The 19,846-nt window shown below is 46.7% G+C and overlaps 1 protein-coding gene across 1 annotated transcript; it reads left to right on the top strand.

The window, feature by feature from the left end:
• Positions 1-1,668: 1,668 nt before the first annotated feature.
• On the top strand, positions 1,669-9,638 carry LOC311120193 (protein-lysine methyltransferase METTL21E-like; the record flags this gene model as incomplete). The annotated part of the gene is made up of 4 exons (XM_084194809.1): positions 1,669-1,723; positions 3,950-4,107; positions 4,306-4,423; positions 9,233-9,638. The coding sequence occupies 4 exons, from the start codon at positions 1,669-1,671 to the stop codon at positions 9,631-9,633; spliced, it is 732 nt and encodes a 243-aa protein (XP_084050935.1). The 3' UTR covers positions 9,634-9,638.
• Positions 9,639-19,846: the final 10,208 nt, after the last annotated feature.

Here is a 19,846-nt window from a genome sequence, read left to right on the forward strand (position 1 = left end):
CACAACACACAGCCAGCCACCTGACCCCTCACAACACACAGCCAGCCACCTGACCCCTCACAACACACAGCCAGCCGCCTGACCCCTCACAACACACAGCCAGCCACCTGACCCCTCACAACACACAGCCAGCCACCTGACTGAGGCTAGAGCCGTCTGAGACCCGGAGCACCTAGCCTGAGGACCGGCACTGTTCCCTGGACAGCCAACAGACCACTTTGGAGAAACACGGTCACCTAGCACTGTTCCCTGGACAGCCAGCAGCCCACTTTGGAGAAACACGGTCACCTAGCCTGAGGACCGGCACTGTTCCCTGGACAGCCAGCAGCCCACTTTGGAGAAACACGGTCACCTAGCCTGAGGAACGGCACTGTTCCCTGGACAGCCAACAGACCACTTTGGAGAAACACGGTCACCTAGCCTAAGGACCGGCACTGTTCCCTGGACAGCCAACAGACCACTTTGGAGAAACACGGTCACCTAGCCTAAGGACCGGCACTGTTCCCTGGACAGCCAACAGACCACTTTGGAGAAACACGGTCACCTAGCCTGAGGACCGGCACTGTTCCCTGGACAGCCAACAGACCACTTTGGAGAAACACGGTCACCTAGCCTGAGGACCGGCACTGTTCCCTGGACAGCCAACAGACCACTTTGGAGAAACACGGTCACCTAGCCTAAGGACCGGCACTGTTCCCTGGACAGCCAACAGACCACTTTGGAGAAACACGGTCACCTAGCCTGAGGACCGGCACTGTTCCCTGGACAGCCAACAGACCACTTTGGAGAAACACGGTCACCTAGCCTGAGGACCGGCACTGTTCCCTGGACAGCCAACAGACCACTTTGGAGAAACACGGTCACCTAGCCTAAGGACCGGCACTGTTCCCTGGACAGCCAACAGACCACTTTGGAGAAACACGGTCACCTAGCCTGAGGACCGGCACTGTTCCCTGGACAGCCAACAGACCACTTTGGAGAAACACGGTCACCTAGCCTGAGGACCGGCACTGTTCCCTGGACAGCCAGCAGACCACTTTGGAGAAACACGGTCACCTAGCCTGAGGACCGGCACTGTTCCCTGGACAGCCAACAGACCACTTTGGAGAAACACGGTCACCTAGCCTAAGGACTGGCACTGTTCCCTGGACAGCCAACAGACCACTTTGGAGAAACACGGTCACCTAGCACTGTTCCCTGGACAGCCAACAGACCACTTTGGAGAAACACGGTCACCTAGCCTGAGGACCGGCACTGTTCCCTGGACAGCCAACAGACCACTTTGGAGAAACACGGTCACCTAGCCTAAGGACTGGCACTGTTCCCTGGACAGCCAACAGACCACTTTGGAGAAACACGGTCACCTAGCCTAAGGACCGGCACTGTTCCCTGGACAGCCAACAGACCACTTTGGAGAAACACGGTCACCTAGCACTGTTCCCTGGACAGCCAACAGACCACTTTGGAGAAACACGGTCACCTAGCACTGTTCCCTGGACAGCCAACAGACCACTTTGGAGAAACACGGTCAGAGTGTTACTGCTACCCCCTACTCCAGGACTGGAGAAACACGGTCAGAGTGTTACTGCTACCCCCTACTCCAGGACTGGAGAAACACGGTCAGAGTGTTACTGCTACCCCCTACTCCAGGACGGGACGGCCGGAGACATGGACCCCCGCCTGGCCCAGTCTGTTCAGACTGAGAAAGATGCTAAAACAGAAGGTAGGTAGCTATAACTTTCAGACGCACACAGAAGGAACGTGTCAATTATGGGATGCCTCGCTAAGTCAGCTTTTGGTTATTGCTGTACAATGTAGAATGTCGGCGTCGATAGTTGAAGTGCACTCTGGTAGATTGGCATTTATATAATTAGTTAATGTCCAGTATGAGAGGTAGGTCATGTTTAAAGTGCTTAATAAACTTGTTTATAGCGTCGTAATCGGGTACATTGACACACACACACACACACACACACACACACACACTCACAGGCTGTAAAGTGATTTAAGGGGTCCTCTTCGTTTCTCCCCTCACCAGCTTACATAACTGGTATACCAGCTGCATGTCTGTGTCAGAGAGGCCGCAAATAACCTGCCAGTACATAGAGGAGTTATATTACTCTACTGAGGGGCTGGGTTATAGTACTGATGCTGGGTCAGCTAGCTGTGTAGAGGAGTTATATTACTCTACTGAGGGGCTGGGTTATAGTACTGATGCTGGGTCAGCTAGCTGTGTAGAGGAGTTATATTACTCTACTGAGGGGCTGGGTTACGGTACTGATGCTGGGTCAGCTAGCTGTGTAGAGGAGTTATATTACTCTACTGAGGGGCTGGGTTACGGTACTGATGCTGGGTCAGCTAGCTGTGTAGAGGAGTTATATTACTCTACTGAGGGGCTGGGTTACGGTACTGATGCTGGGTCAGCTAGCTGTGTAGAGGAGTTATATTACTCTACTGAGGGGCTGGGTTACGGTACTGATGCTGGTCAGCTAGCTGTGTAGAGGAGTTATATTACTCTACTGAGGGGCTGGGTTACGGTACTGATGCTGGGTCAGCTAGCTGTGTAGAGGAGTTATATTACTCTACTGAGGGGCTGGGTTACGGTACTGATGCTGGGTCAGCTAGCTGTGTAGAGGAGTTATATTACTCTACTGAGGGGCTGGGTTACGGTACTGATGCTGGGTCAGCTAGCTGTGTAGAGGAGTTATATTACTCTACTGAGGGGCTGGGTTACGGTACTGATGCTGGGTCAGCTAGCTGTGTAGAGGAGTTATATTACTCTACTGAGGGGCTGGGTTATAGTACTGATGCTGGGTCAGCTAGCTGTGTAGAGGAGTTATATTACTCTACTGAGGGGCTGGGTTACGGTACTGATGCTGGGTCAGCTAGCTGTGTAGAGGAGTTATATTACTCTACTGAGGGGCTGGGTTATAGTACTGATGCTGGGTCAGCTAGCTGTGTAGAGGAGTTATATTACTCTACTGAGGGGCTGGGTTACGGTACTGATGCTGGGTCAGCTAGCTGTGTAGAGGAGTTATATTACTCTACTGAGGGGCTGGGTTACGGTACTGATGCTGGGTCAGCTAGCTGTGTAGAGGAGTTATATTACTCTACTGAGGGGCTGGGTTACGGTACTGATGCTGGGTCAGCTAGCTGTGTAGAGGAGTTATATTACTCTACTGAGGGGCTGGGTTACGGTACTGATGCTGGGTCAGCTAGCTGTGTAGAGGAGTTATATTACTCTACTGAGGGGCTGGGTTACGGTACTGATGCTGGGTCAGCTAGCTGTGTAGAGGAGTTATATTACTCTACTGAGGGGCTGGGTTACGGTACTGATGCTGGGTCAGCTAGCTGTGTAGAGGAGTTATATTACTCTACTGAGGGGCTGGGTTACGGTACTGATGCTGGGTCAGCTAGCTGTGTAGAGGAGTTATATTACTCTACTGAGGGGCTGGGTTACGGTACTGATGCTGGGTCAGCTAGCTGTGTAGAGGAGTTATATTACTCTACTGAGGGGCTGGGTTATAGTACTGATGCTGGGTCAGCTAGCTGTGTAGAGGAGTTATATTACTCTACTGAGGGGCTGGGTTACGGTACTGATGCTGGGTCAGCTAGCTGTGTAGAGGAGTTATATTACTCTACTGAGGGGCTGGGTTACGGTACTGATGCTGGGTCAGCTAGCTGTGTAGAGGAGTTATATTACTCTACTGAGGGGCTGGGTTACGGTACTGATGCTGGGTCAACTATGACCATGAGTCATAGCATAGAGACCATGAGTCTCCCGGTCGCGGCCGGCTGCGACAGAGCCTGGATTCGAACCAGGATCTCTAGTGGCACAGTTAGCACTGCGATGCAGCGCCTTAGACCACTGCGCCACTCAGGAGCATAAACAGCATAGGAGCATAAACAGCATAGAATAAATCCAATCTAATTGTGTTGCCCATGTCAGGTGTTGTTGTGGATGCTGAGCTGGCAGCTGCCATCATGTCCAGGAGGATCATCCAGACTCTGATCAGCATGGAGGCCTGGGAGGGATACGCCTTCGCTGAACACCAGATCAAGATCAAGGAGTCACATGACCTCTACGGAGCTGTGATGTGGCCCTCGGTACAACACACTCCTTACGCTCACCTTCATCATCCTCGCTAACACTAACCCCATTACGCTAATCACAATCGTCATCACAATCATCACTATTAAATTCCACTTTTTTTTTTTCCCCCTCCACTGTTTTATAACTTCTCATCCATCAACTTCATTATTATAATGTCCTGTTAGTTCACGTTGCGTTTATTTTCCCATCAGGCCATAGTGCTGTGTTACTTCCTGGATACCCACCGGGACACATACAACCTGCTGGACAAGAACGTCATCGAGCTGGGCGCCGGGACCGGTCTGGTCTCCATAGTTACCAGCCTTCTAGGTGAGACGGTCTTGTATTTCCAAAGTCGCTGATAATGTTATTAGTTTGGGGAATATATATGCTGTTTAATAATATACTATATATAATAAATATATATATACCATTTAGTAATATACTATATATAATAAATATATATATACCATTTAGTAATATACTATATATAATAAATATATATATACCATTTAGTAATATACTATATATAATAAATATATATATACCATTTAGTAATATACTATATATAATAAATATATATACCATTTAGTAATATACTATATGTAATAAATATATATACCATTTAGTAATATACTATATGTAATAAATATATACAATTTAATAATATACTATACAGTGCATTCAGAAAGTATTCATACCCCTTGACTTATTCCACATTTTGTTGTGTTACAGCCTGAATTCAAAATGTGATTAAATAAATAAAAAATCTCATCCATCTACACATAATTCCCCATAATGACAAAGTGAAAACATGTTTTTAGAAATTTTAGCAAATGTATTCAAAATTAAATACCGAAATATCTCATTTACATAAGTATTCACACCCGAGTAAATCTTTTTATAGAAGCACCTTTGGCGTCGATTACAGCTTTGAGTCACCTTGGGTATGTCTGTATCAGCTTTGCACATCTGGATTTGGGGATTTTCTCCCGTTCTTCCTTGCAGATTTTCTCTGTCAAGTTAGATGGGGAGCGGCGGTGAACAGCAGTCTAAGGTCGTTTGCTCTCTGAAGCAGGTTCTCATTAAGGATTTCCCTGTATTTGGCTCCATTCATTGTTCCCTCTATCCTTACCAGTCTCCCAGTCCCTGCCGCTGAAAAGCATCCCCATAGCATGACGCTGCCAACCACCATGCTTCACCGTAGGGATCACAGGAGGTTGGTGGCACCTTAATTGGGGAGGACGTGCTCATGGAAATGGCTGGAGCGGAATGGGTGGAATGGTATCAAATACAGTGCACTCGTAAAGTATTCACACCGCCTGACTTTTTTCCACATTTTGTTACGTTACAGCCTTATTCTAAAATGGATTAAATAAATAAAAATCCTCAACAATCTGAACACAATACCCCATAATGACAAAGCGAAAACAGGTTTTTAGAAAATCTTTGCAACTTTATAAAAAATGAAAAACAGATACCTTATTTACATAAGTCTTCAGACCCTTTGCTATGAGACTCGAAATTGAGCTCCGGTGCATCCTGTTTCCACTGATCATCCTTGAGACGTTTCTACAACTTGATTGGTGTAAATGTAAATGTGTGAACCTGTGGTAAATTCAAATTGATAGGATTTGATTTGGAAAGGCACACACCTGTCTATTTAAGGTCCCACAGTTGATAGTGCATGTCAGAGCAAAAACCAAAGGCACTTTATAATATAAATAACATTTAATAATATACTAAATATACTGAGTGTACCAAACATTTAAGGACACCTTCTTAATATTGAGTTGGTCCCCTTTCCCCCTCAGAACAGCCTCAATTCATCGAGGGCATGGACTCTACAAGGTGTCGAAAGCGTTCCACAGGGATGCTGGCCCCATGTTGACTCCAATGCTTCCCACAGTTGTGTCAAGGGGTCTGAATACTTTCCGAATGCACTGTAAATGACGGAGTGAAAAGGAAGCCTGTACAGAATAAAAATATAGGAACGAGTCACTTAAGTAATACTGAAACTTTTTGTCCTGAATACAAATCGTTATGTTTGGGGCAACAACACAACCACATCACTGAGTACCACTCTTCATATTTTCAAGCATGGTGGTGGCTGCATCATGTTATGGGTATGCTTGTAATCGGCAAGGACTAGGGAGTTTTTTTGGGGGGGGATAAAAAGTAACGGAATACAGCTATAAGCACAGGCAAAATCCTAGAGGGAAACCTGGTTCAGTCTGCTTTCCAGCAGACACTGGGAGACGAACTCACCTTTCAGCAGGACAATAACCTAAAACACAAGGCCAAATATACACTGGAGTTGGTTACCAAGATGATATTGAATGTTTCTGAGTGGCCTAGTTACAGTTTTGACTTAAATCGGCTTGAAAATCTGTGGCAAGACTTGAAAATGGCTGTCTAGCAATGATCAACAATCAACTTTTCAGCAAATATTTTTTAAATAATAAATAGAATAAATAGAATCCAGGTGTGGAAAGCTCTTAGAGACTTACCCAGAAAGACTCACAACTGTAATCGCTGCCAAAGGTGATTCTAACATATATTGTGTCTGGGGGGGGGGGGGGGGGGGGGGGGGGGGGGTGAATGCTTATTTAATCCAGATATATTAGTGTTTTATTTTTCATACATTTTTCATACATTTTAGAATCGTTCTCCACTTTAACATGACAGAGTATTTTGTGTAGATCGTTGAACGAAAATGACAATTAAAATCAATTTTAATCCCACTTTGTAACACAACAAAATGTGGAAAAAGTCAATGGGTGTCAATACTTTCTGAAGGCACTGTATATACCATCTAATAACATATTATATACCCCCCATACTCAACTGGCGGACCGGATCCGGACCCAGAACGGGGTCAATACGAACTGCAGGTACCCCCCAAAAAAAATTATATAAAAATATATACACTACCGGTCAAAAGTTTTAGAACACCTACTCATTCAAAGGTTTTTCTATATTTTTACTATTTTCTACATTGTAGAATAATAGTGAAGACATCAAAACTATGAAATAACACATATGGAATCATGTAGTAACCAAAAAAGTGTTAAACAAATCAAAATATATTTTATATTTGAGATTCTTCAAATAGCCACCCTTTGCCTTGATGACAGCTTTGCACACTCTTGGCATTCTCTCAACCAGCTTCACCTGGAATGCTTTTCCAACAGTCTTGAAGGAGTTCCCACATATGCTTAGCACTTGTTGGCTGCTTTTCCTTCACTCTGCGGTCCAACTCATCCCAAACCATCTCAATTTGGTTGAGGTCGGGGAATTGTGGAGGCCAGGTCATCTGATGCAGCACTCCATCACTCTCCTTGGTCAAATAGCCCTTACACAGCCTGGAGGTGTGTTGGGTCATTGTCCTGTTGAAAAACAAATGATAGTCCCACTAAGAAAATTGTGATAAATAAAAAACTACACCAGTTTCATTTAAGGACCAAAGGATTGACAGCCGTCCCATATAGATTGCAAAATAGTTGGGAAGAGATTTTTGACGTACCGATTCCATGGCAAATTGTTTATGAACTGATACGCAAAATGACGCCGGATTTCAAAACGTAGAATTTTTCAATTTAAAATAATTATACAAAATTCTTGCTACCAATAGAATGTTATTTATATGGGGGATACAATCTTCCCAACTCTGCAGATTTTGCTGCGAAGAGACAGAATCATTAGATCATTTGTTTTGGTACTGTCCATTTGTAGCTTGTTTTTGGACACAGGTCCAGGAATGGCTGAAGGATTGCAATATTTACCTGGAGCTAACCCTGCAGATAGCACTACTGGGTGATCTGAAAAGTCATAGTCAATCGATCAGTAATATAATAATACTTTTAGCAAAAATGTTTATTTTCAATTTACAATCTGTAGAAGCAATGAGAATTACATTTCACATTCTTAAAATAAAGTGGTGATCCTAACTGACCTAAGACAGGGAATTTTTACTAGGATTAAATGTCAGGAATTGTGAAAAACTGAGTTTAAATGTATTTGGCTAAGGTTGTATGTAAACTTCCGACTTCAACTGTATGCTATTTTTTTTAAAGACATCCTCCTCATGTCACTGAGCAGTCCTAGCGGGAATTGTTACTGTTTTTTTGGTTTAATGTTTTGGGCCCATCCACCACCCCCCTTTTCCGAGGACAGACATCTTGTTCCTACATTTACATTTTACATTTTACATTTTAGTCATTTAGCAAAACCTTTAAGTACCGTGAGCCATACTGAACACGACGTACGGTCTGGAGTAGAGGCTGTAGGGGGGTGTGGACACCATCAGTTGGCTCAGGATGGACACCAGGATCAGTACAACGATGGGTATCAGCTGGATAAACATGGAGCGGGGTGACGTGAGAGAACTTGGGAAGGTCGAACACCAGACGGGCTGCGGCGTTCTGGATGAGTTGTAGGGGTTTAATGGCACAGGCAGGGAGCCCAGCCAACAGCGAGTTGCAGTAATCCAGACGGGAGATGACAAGTGCCTGGATTAGGACCTGTGCCGCTTCCTGTGTAAGGCAGGGTCGTACTCTGCGAATGTTGTAGAGCATGAACCTACAGGATCGGGTCACCGCCTTGATGTTACCGGAGAACGACAGGGTGTTGTCCAGGGTCACGCCAAGGCTCTTTGCACTCTGGGAGGAGGACACAACGGAGAGCTAGCTGGCATAATTACAGGCACTCTCAAGCGTGAAACAACTATCCACAGTTGCTAATAGTTACCAGTAGCTACCCGCTAGCTAGTCCAGGTAGTGGGTTAGCTAGCCTCGTGCTTCACCGGGCTCAGACGAATACAATACTTACCTACAATAACTACAATAACCCACGATAACTACCTACAATACCTAACTACAATATAAATACATGGTTTAAGCTTTACTCAACACCATATAAGCCAAGCTTACCTCCCGCCAGAGAGAGACACAACCTCACCCGACGACTCTCACCCGGCTAAAGTTAGCTGTATTACCTCTCAGGATGTCTCTGGTGGACTTGAACTGCTCAAAGCAGGAGTCTGTTGTCTGCACCCACCAGCGCTTTCAGCTCCTCTGCTCTGGTCACATTCCTGTTTGGTAACTGGCATTTATTTTGCATTTATTTATTATTTCCTAGGTGCCAAGGTGACGTCCACGGACCTGCCGGAGGTGCTGAGTAACCTGCAGTATAACGTACTCCGTAACACCAGGGGGCGCTGTAGACACACTCCTCGTGTCACTGAGCTGTCCTGGGGGCAGGAGCTGGAACAACGCTTCCCTCGGGCTACCTGTCTCTACGACTACGTGTTCGCTGCTGACGTGGTGTACTGCCACCCGCACCTGGTGGAGCTCTTGGACACCTTCGATCACCTGTGTCAGGACGGGACGGAGATCCTCTGGGCCATGAGGTTCCGTCTGGACAGAGAGAACCGGTTTGTAGAACGGTTCCAGGGCAGGTTCCATCTGGAAGAGCTGTATGATCTGCCCAGTCTCAGTATCAAACTGTACCGAGCATCGAGGAAGGCCATTTACCCTTGAGCCGACATCCACAGCATTTGGGGTAATTGTAGTGTTTCTTCAGCCCGTTGTTATCTTTTGTTTGTAGCTGTCCTCTTTACAGAGGTTACTGTCCTTAAGAGGTTACTGTCCTCTTTACAGAGGTTACTGTCCTCTTTACAGAGGTTACTGTCCTTAAGAGGTTACTGTCAACTGTACAGAGGTTAATGTCAACTTTACAGAGGTTACTGTAAACTTTGCAGATGTTACTGTAAACTTTGCAGAGGTTCCTCTCCTCTTTACATATGTTACTGTCAACTTTACAGAGGTTACTGTCCTCTTTACAGAGGTTACTGTCAACTTTACAGAGGTTACTGTCCTCTTTGCAGAGGTTACTGTCATCTTTACATAGGTTACTGTCAACATTACAGAGGTTACTGTCAACTTTACAGAGGTTAATGTCAACTTTACAGATGTTACTGTCCTCTTTGTAGAGGTTACTGTCATCTTTACAGAGGTTACTGTCCTCTTTATAGAGGTTACTGTCATCTTTACAGAGGTTACTGTCCTCTTTACAGAGGTTACTGTCCTCTTTACAGAGGTTACTGTCCTCTTTACAGAGGTTACTGTCCTCTTTACAGATGTTACTGTCCTCTTTACAGATGTTACTGTCATCTTTACAGAGGTTACTGTCATCTTTACAGAGGTTACTGTCCTCTTTACAGAGGTTAGAGGTTACTGTCCTCTTTACAGAGGTTACTGTCCTCTTTACAGAGGTTACTGTCCTCTTTACAGAGGTTACTGTCCTCTTTACAGAGGTTACTCTCCTCTTTACATATGTTACTGTCAACTTTACAGAGGTTACTCTCCTCTTTACATATGTTACTGTCCTCTTTACAGAGGTTACTCTCCTCTTTACATATGTTACTGTCAACTTTACAGAGGTTACTGTCCTCTTTACAGAGGTTACTGTCCTCTTTACAGAGGTTACTGTCCTCTTTACAGAGGTTACTATCCTCTTTACAGAGGTTACTGTCATCTTTACAGAGGTTACTGTCCTCTTTACAGAGGTTACTGTCCTCTTTACAGAGATTACTGTCCTCTTTACAGAGGTTACTGTCCTCTTTACAGAGGTTACTGTCCTCTTTACAGATGTTAAATGAACTCTCCTTCCCTTCATGCCTGGCAGATCTGTATGATTGTTTTCTCTACTATTATTCAGTTGTATTTCTGATTGAAGATGTTCACTACATGACCAGAAGGATATATAGTGTGTGCTGCACATGATGTACTGCTGTACATATCAAGACCTGCTGCACATGATGTACTGCTGTACATATCAAGACCTGCTGCACATGATGTACTGCTGTACATATCAAGACCTGCTGCACATGATGTATTGCTGTTTCCTGAAGTTTATGTCCATACAATGAACACTATTTACTTTGTATTATGTTGTTCATTTGCTTTATGCAGTAATTTATCAAATGCGTAATAAACTACATTATAAACACCTCATCGCCTGTAAATTGTTATGGAAAGGAAGATTAGTCCTTTTAGTCAACTGAAGAGGAAAGGACGGGGGTCAGAGAGGGGTCGAGGTGAGGCGGTCCACCCATCAGTACAGTAGGGGTCAGAGAGGGGTCGAGGTGAGGCGGTCCACCCATCAGTACAGTAGGGGTCAGAGAGGGGTCGAGGTGAGGCGGTCCACCCATCAGTACAGTAGGGGTCAGAGAGGGGTCGAGGTGAGGCGGTCCACCCATCAGTACAGTAGGGGTCAGAGAGGGGTCGAGGTGAGGCGGTCCACCCATCAGTACAGTAGGGGTCAGAGAGGGGTCGAGGTGAGGCGGTCCACCCATCAGTACAGTAGGGGTCAGAGAGGGGTCGAGGTGAGGCGGTCCACCCATCAGTACGACCTGTCTGCCCTTTAGGTCCCCGAGGGAGATCCATTAAGACATACCTTATCCATCTCTCATCCTGAGACATCTTAAGACATACCTCATCCTATTTCAGTCTCCATTGTGGTGAGATGGGATTCCCGTGATTTCCTCTTGGCTGGGGATACTCCCGGATATCACTCTTAAAACCTGACCTCAACCAAATTGAGATGGTTTGGGATGAGTTGGACCGCAGAGTGAAGGAAAAGCAGCCAACAAGTGCTCAGCATATGTGGGAACTCCTTCAAGACTGTTGGAAAAGCATTCCAGGTGAAGCTGGTTGAGAGAATGTCAAGAGTGTGCAAAGCTGTCATCAAGGCAAAGGGTGGCTATTTGAAGAATTTAACACTTTTTTGGTTACTACATGATTCCATATGTGTTCTTTCATAGTTTTGATGTCTTCAATATTATTCTACAATGTAGAAAATAGTAAAAATAAAGAAAAACCCTGGAATGAGTAGGTGTGTCCAAAATCTAGATCTCAGGTAATTAGCCGACATATATACCGATCTGTTAATACTTGATCTGATTGAATCTAGTCCTTAGAGAGACCAATCAGATATATGACAGAGAGAGAGATACTGTATAAACTGACCTGGTCAGAAAAACAACCTGTCAAACAACATACTGGTATGGGCCCCCTGTAGTTCAGTTGGTAGAGCATGGCGCTTGCAACGCCAGGGTTGTGGGTTCGATTCCCACGGGGGGGGCAGTATGAAACTAAATAAATATGAAAATGTATGCACTCACTAACTGTAAGTCGCTCTGGATAAGAGCGTCTGCTAAAATGACTAAAATGTTAATGTATGGGGGTTGCCTCCAAGCTGCCATTTGAATCAGTTTACCCTGCAACCTCTGCCCCTCAATGTTAGGTTAAGTCTAGAAATTGCTTGCTATTGGTTACCAAGTCAAAACAAGGATAAAAGGTCACAGTACAACAACAGAATCAGACACTGACATCACTTCCTCTCCCTGTGAACCAGCGATCTCCTTTAGTCCTGTCAGTCTCAGTCACACCCCCTCATTATACATACCCTCATCAGACCCCCTCATACTGAGCTATTTAGGGTAGAGGCAGGGGCATACCAAGGACCTCCGACAAAAGGGGTTTCAGACGGGATAAGATTTGGTTTTAACGGTCATGTCAGAAACCCGAGAGCTGGCGTATCCAGGCCAAATTCTCATATCCAGGTCAAACGGTCACTAAATCAAAACAGTTGCACAAAACAGTTGCACTGCAGACAGCCCTGTTCTATTACCCCTGTCCTCTGGTGGAGCTATGAGAGTAGAGCAGACAGCCCTGTTCTATTACCCCTGTCCTCTGGTGGAGCTATGAGAGTAGAGCAGACAGCCCTGTTCTATTACCCCTGTCCTCTGGTGGAGCTATGAGAGTAGAGCAGACAGCCCTGTTCTATTACCCCTGTCCTCTGGTGGAGCTATGAGCGTAGAGCAGACAGCCCTGTTCTATTACCCCTGTCCTCTGGTGGAGCTATGAGAGTAGAGCAGACAGCCCTGTTCTATTACCCCTGTCCTCTGGTGGAGCTATGAGAGTAGAGCAGACAGCCCTGTTCTATTACCCCTGTCCTCTGGTGGAGCTATGAGAGTAGAGCAGACAGCCCTGTTCTATTACCCCTGTCCTCTGGTGGAGCTATGAGAGTAGAGCAGACAGCCCTGTTCTATTACCCCTGTCCTCTGGTGGAGCTATGAGAGTAGAGCAGACAGCCCTGTTCTATTACCCCTGTCCTCTGGTGGAGCTATGAGAGTAGAGCAGACAGCCCTGTTCTATTACCCCTGTCCTCTGGTGGAGCTATGAGAGTAGAGCAGACAGCCCTGTTCTATTACCCCTGTCCTCTGGTGGAGCTATGAGAGTAGAGCAGACAGCCCTGTTCTATTACCCCTGTCCTCTGGTGGAGCTATGAGAGCAGAGCAGACAGCCCTGTTCTATTACCCCTGTCCTCTGGTGGAGCTATGAGAGTAGAGCAGACAGCCCTATTCTATTACCCCTGTCCTCTGGTGGAGCTATGAGAGTAGAGCAGACAGCCCTGTTCTATTACCCCTGTCCTCTGGTGGAGCTATGAGAGCAGAGCAGACAGCCCTGTTCTATTACCCCTGTCCTCTGGTGGAGCTATGAGAGCAGAGCAGACAGCCCTGTTCTATTACCCCTGTCCTCTGGTGGAGCTATGAGAGCAGAGCAGACAGCCCTGTTCTATTACCCCTGTCCTCTGGTGGAGCTATGAGAGTAGAGCAGACAGCCCTGTTCTATTACCCCTGTCCTCTGGTGGAGCTATGAGAGTAGAGCAGACAGCCCTGTTCTATTACCCCTGTCCTCTGGTGGAGCTATGAGAGTAGAGCAGACAGCCCTGTTCTATTACCCCTGTCCTCTGGTGGAGCTATGAGAGTAGAGCAGACAGCCCTGTTCTATTACCCCTGTCCTCTGGTGGAGCTATGAGAGTAGAGCAGACAGCCCTGTTCTATTACCCCTGTCCTCTGGTGGAGCTATGAGAGTAGAGCAGACAGCCCTGTTCTATTACCCCTGTCCTCTGGTGGAGCTATGAGAGTAGAGCAGACAGCCCTGTTCTATTACCCCTGTCCTCTGGTGGAGCTATGAGAGTAGAGCAGACAGCCCTGTTCTATTACCCCTGTCCTCTGGTGGAGCTATGAGAGTAGAGCAGACAGCCCCGTTCTATTACCCCTGTCCTCTGGTGGAGCTATGAGAGTAGAGCAGACAGCCCTGTTCTATTACCCCTGTCCTCTGGTGGAGCTATGAGAGTAGAGCAGACAGCCCTGTTCTATTACCCCTGTCCTCTGGTGGAGCTATGAGAGTAGAGCAGACAGCCCTGTTCTATTACCCCTGTCCTCTGGTGGAGCTATGAGAGTAGAGCAGACAGCCCTGTTCTATTACCCCTGTCCTCTGGTGGAGCTATGAGAGTAGAGCAGACAGCCCCGTTCTATTACCCCTGTCCTCTGGTGGAGCTATGAGAGTAGAGCAGACAGCCCCGTTCTATTACCCCTGTCCTCTGGTGGAGCTATGAGAGTAGAGCAGACAGCCCTGTTCTATTACCCCTGTCCTCTGGTGGAGCTATGAGAGTAGAGCAGACAGCCCTGTTCTATTACCCCTGTCCTCTGGTGGAGCTATGAGAGTAGAGCAGACAGCCCTGTTCTATTACCCCTGTCCTCTGGTGGAGCTATGAGAGTAGAGCAGACAGCCCCGTTCTATTACCCCTGTCCTCTGGTGGAGCTATGAGAGTAGAGCAGACAGCCCTGTTCTATTACCCCTGTCCTCTGGTGGAGCAGACAGCCCTGTTCTATTACCCCTGTCCTCTGGTGGAGCTATGAGAGTAGAGCAGACAGCCCTGTTCTATTACCCCTGTCCTCTGGTGGAGCTATGAGAGCAGAGCAGACAGCCCTGTTCTATTACCCCTGTCCTCTGGTGGAGCTATGAGCGTAGAGCAGACAGCCCTGTTCTATTACCCCTGTCCTCTGGTGGAGCTATGAGAGTAGAGCAGACAGCCCTGTTCTATTACCCCTGTCCTCTGGTGGAGCTATGAGAGTAGAGCAGACAGCCCTGTTCTATTACCCCTGTCCTCTGGTGGAGCTATGAGAGTAGAGCAGACAGCCCTGTTCTATTACCCCTGTCCTCTGGTGGAGCTATGAGAGTAGAGCAGACAGCCCTGTTCTATTACCCCTGTCCTCTGGTGGAGCTATGAGAGTAGAGCAGACAGCCCTGTTCTATTACCCCTGTCCTCTGGTGGAGCAGACAGCCCTGTTCTATTACCCCTGTCCTCTGGTGGAGCTATGAGAGTAGAGCAGACAGCCCTGTTCTATTACCCCTGTCCTCTGGTGGAGCTATGAGAGTAGAGCAGACAGCCCTGTTCTATTACCCCTGTCCTCTGGTGGAGCTATGAGAGTAGAGCAGACAGCCCTATTCTATTACCCCTGTCCTCTGGTGGAGCTATGAGAGTAGAGCAGACAGCCCTGTTCTATTACCCCTGTCCTCTGGTGGAGCTATGAGAGTAGAGCAGACAGCCATGTTCTATTACCCCTGTCCTCTGGTGGAGCTATGAGAGTAGAGCAGACAGCCCTGTTCTATTACCCCTGTCCTCTGGTGGAGCTATGAGAGTAGAGCAGACAGCCCTGTTCTATTACCCCTGTCCTCTGGTGGAGCTATGAGAGTAGAGCAGACAGCCCTGTTCTATTACCCCTGTCCTCTGGTGGAGCTATGAGAGTAGAGCAGACAGCCCTGTTCTATTACCCCTGTCCTCTGGTGGAGCTATGAGAGTAGAGCAGACAGCCCTGTTCTATTACCCCTGTCCTCTGGTGGAGCTATGAGAGTAGAGCAGACAGCCCTGTTCTATTACCCCTGTCCTCTGGTGGAGCTATGAGAGTAGAGCGGACAGCCCTGTTCTATTACCCCTGTCCTCTGGTGGAGCTATGAGAGTAGAGCGGACAGCCCTGTTCTATTACCCCTGTCCTCTGGTGGAGCTATGAGAGTAGAGCAGACAGCCCTGTTCTATTACCCCTGTCCTCTGGTGGAGCTATGAGAGTAGAGCAGACAGCCCTGTTCTATTACCCCTGTCCTCTGGTGGAGCTATGAGAGTAGAGCAGACAGCCCTGTTCTATTACCCCTGTCCTCTGGTGGAGCAGACAGCCCTGTTCTATTACCCCTGTCCTCTGGTGGAGCTATGAGAGTAGAGCAGACAGCCCTGTTCTATTACCCCTGTCCTCTGGTGGAGCTATGAGAGTAGAGCAGACAGCCCTGTTCTATTACCCCTGTCCTCTGGTGGAGCTATGAGAGTAGAGCAGACAGCCCTGTTCTATTACCCCTGTCCTCTGGTGGAGCTATGAGAGCAGAGCAGACAGCCCTGTTCTATTACCCCTGTCCTCTGGTGGAGCTATGAGAGTAGAGCAGACAGCCCTGTTCTATTACCCCTGTCCTCTGGTGGAGCTATGAGAGCAGAGCAGACAGCCCTGTTCTATTACCCCTGTCCTCTGGTGGAGCTATGAGCGTAGAGCAGACAGCCCTGTTCTATTACCCCTGTCCTCTGGTGGAGCTATGAGAGTAGAGCGGACAGCCCTGTTCTATTACCCCTGTCCTCTGGTGGAGCTATGAGCGTAGAGCAGACAGCCCTGTTCTATTACCCCTGTCCTCTGGTGGAGCAGACAGCCCTGTTCTATTACCCCTGTCCTCTGGTAGAGCTATGAGAGTAGAGCAGACAGCCCTGTTCTATTACCCCTGTCCTCTGGTGGAGCTATGAGAGTAGAGCAGACAGCCCTGTTCTATTACCCCTGTCCTCTGGTGGTGCTATGAGAGTAGAGCAGACAGCCCTGTTCTATTACCCCTGTCCTCTGGTGGAGCTATGAGAGTAGAGCAGACAGCCCTGTTCTATTACCCCTGTCCTCTGGTGGAGCTATGAGAGTAGAGCAGACAGCCCTGTTCTATTACCCCTGTCCTCTGGTGGAGCTATGAGAGTAGAGCAGACAGCCCTGTTCTATTACCCCTGTCCTCTGGTGGAGCTATGAGAGTAGAGCAGACAGCCCTGTTCTATTACCCCTGTCCTCTGGTGGAGCTATGAGAGTAGAGCAGACAGCCCTGTTCTATTACCCCTTATCAATGTCACTTGTTGAATCCCACTTTAAATCAGTGTAGATGAAGCGGAGGAGACAGCTTAAAGTCTTGAGACAGCTGAGACATGGACTGTGTATGTGAGCCATTCAGAGGGTGAATGGGCAAGACAAAAGATTTAAGTGCCTACCCGACTACGATTGCCACCATTTTTTTTAATAAACCTTTTTAATCAAGAAGCTTTTTAAGAGTCCTTTTCCCCCTTCCCTTCAAATATTTAATAAACATTGTTATATTTTGAATGGAGTGTGGGTGCGGTTTCACATTTTGAAGTCAACGCTCACACCTGTTTTCCTCTGCTAGTTATACTTCCAGTTATGGAGGATTTTACCTGTTTTCCTCTGCTAGTTACACTTCCAGTGATGTAGGATTTGACCTGTTTTCCTCTGCTAGTTATACTTCCAGTGATGGAGGATTTGACCTGTTTACCTCTGTTAGTTATACTTCCAGTGATGGAGGATTTGACCTGTTTTCCTCTGCTAGTTATACTTCCAGTGATGTAGGATTTGACCTGTTTTCCTCTGCTAGTTATACTTCCAGTGATGTAGGATTTGACCTGTTTTCCTCTGCTAGTTATACTTCCAGTGATGTAGGATTTGACCTGTTTTCCTCTGCTAGTTATACAGTGGGGAAAAAAAGTATTTAGTCAGCCACCAATTGTGCAAGTTCTCCCACTTAAAAATATGAGAGAGGCCTGTAATTTTCATCATAGGTACACGTCAACTATGACAGAGAAAGTGAGGAAAAAAAATCCAGAAATTCACATTGTAGGATTTTTAATGAATTTATTTGCAAATAATGGTGGAAAATAAGTATTTGGTCAATAACAAAAGTTTCTTAATACTTTGTTATATACCCTTTGTTGGCAATGACACAGGTCAAACGTTTTCTGTAAGTCTTCACAAGGTTTTCACACACTGTTGCTGGTATTTTGGCCCATTCCTCCATGCAGATCTCCTCTAGAGCAGTGATGTTTTGGGGCTGTCGCTGGGCAATACGGACTTTCAACTCCCGCCAAAGATTTTCTATGGGGTTGAGATCTGGAGACTGGCTAGGCCACTCCAGGACCTTGAAATGCTTCTTATGAAGCCACTCCTTCGTTGCCCGGGCGGTGTGTTTGGGATCATTGTCATGCTGAAAGACCCAGCCACGTTTCATCTTCAATGCCCTTGCTGATGGAAGGAGGTTTTCACTCAAAATCTCATGATACATGGCCCCATTCATTCTTTCCTTTACACGGATCAGTCGTCCTGGTCCCTTTGCAGAAAAACAGCCCCAAAGCATGATGTTTCCACCCCCATGCTTCACAGTAGGTATGGTGTTCTTTGGATGCAACTCAGCATTCTTTGTCCTCCAAACACGACGAGTTGAGTTTTTACCAAAAAGTTATATTTTGGTTTCATCTGACATTCTCCCAATCCTCTTCTGGATCATCCAAATGCACTCTAGCAAACTTCAGACGTGCCTGGACATGTACTGGCTTAAGCAGGGGGACACGTCTGTACTGCAGGATTTGAGTCCCTGGCAGCGTAGTGTGTTACTGATGGTAGGCTTTGTTACTTTGGTCCCAGCTCTCTGCAGGTCATTCACTAGGTCCCCCCGTGTGGTTCTGGGATTTTTGCTCACCGTTCTTGTGATCATTTTGACCCCACAGGGTGAGATCTTGCGTGGAGCCCCAGATCGAGGGAGATTATCAGTGGTCTTGTATGTCTTCCATTTCCTAATAATTGCTCCCACAGTTGATTTCTTCAAACCAAGCTGCTTACCTATTGCAGATTCAGTCTTCCCAGCCTGGTGCAGGTCTACAATTTTGTTTCTGGTGTCCTTTGACAGCTCTTTGGTCTTGGCCATAGTGGAGTTTGGAGTGTGACTGTTTGAGTTTGTGGACAGGTGTCTTTTATACTGATAACAAGTTCAAACAGGTGCCATTAATACAGGTAACGAGTGGAGGACAGAGGAGCCTCTTAAAGAAGAAGTTACAGGTCTGTGAGAGCCAGAAATCTTGCTTGTTTGTAGGTGACCAAATACTTATTTTCCACCATAATTTGCAAATAAATTCATTAAAAATCCTACAATGTGATTTTCTGGATTTTTTTTCCTCATTTTGTCTGTCATACATTTACATTTAACATTTAAGTCATTTAGCAGACGCTCTTATCCAGAGCGACTTACAGTTAGTGAATACATATTTTTTTATACTGGCCCCCCGTGGGAATCGAACCCACAACCCTGGCGTTGCAAACGCCATGCTCTATCAACTGAGCTACATCCCTGCCGGCCATTCCCTCCCCTACCCTGGACGACGCTGGGTCAATTGTGCGCCGCCCATGAGTCTCCCGGTCGCGGCCGGCTGCGACAGAGCCTGGATTCGAACCAGGATCTCTAGTGACACAGTTAGCACTGCGATGCAGTGACTTAGACCACTGCGCCACTCAGGCCTCTCTCATCTTTTTAAGTGGGAGAACTTGCACAATTGGTGGCTGACTAAATACTTTTTTTCCCCACTGTACTTCCAGTGATGTAGGATTTGACCTGTTTTCCTCTGCTAGTTATACTTCCAGTGATGTAGGATTTGACCTGTTTTCCTCTGCTAGTTATACTTTCAGTGATGTAGGATTTGACCTGTTTTCCTCTGCTAGTTATACTTCCAGTGATGTAGGATTTGACCTGTTTTCCTCTGCTAGTTATAGTTTCA

The sequence above is a fragment of the Coregonus lavaretus genome (genome assembly GCF_964263955.1).
Source record: "Coregonus lavaretus genome assembly, contig: HAP1_SCAFFOLD_785, whole genome shotgun sequence".
In the NCBI taxonomy this organism is placed as follows: Eukaryota; Metazoa; Chordata; class Actinopteri; order Salmoniformes; family Salmonidae; genus Coregonus; species Coregonus lavaretus.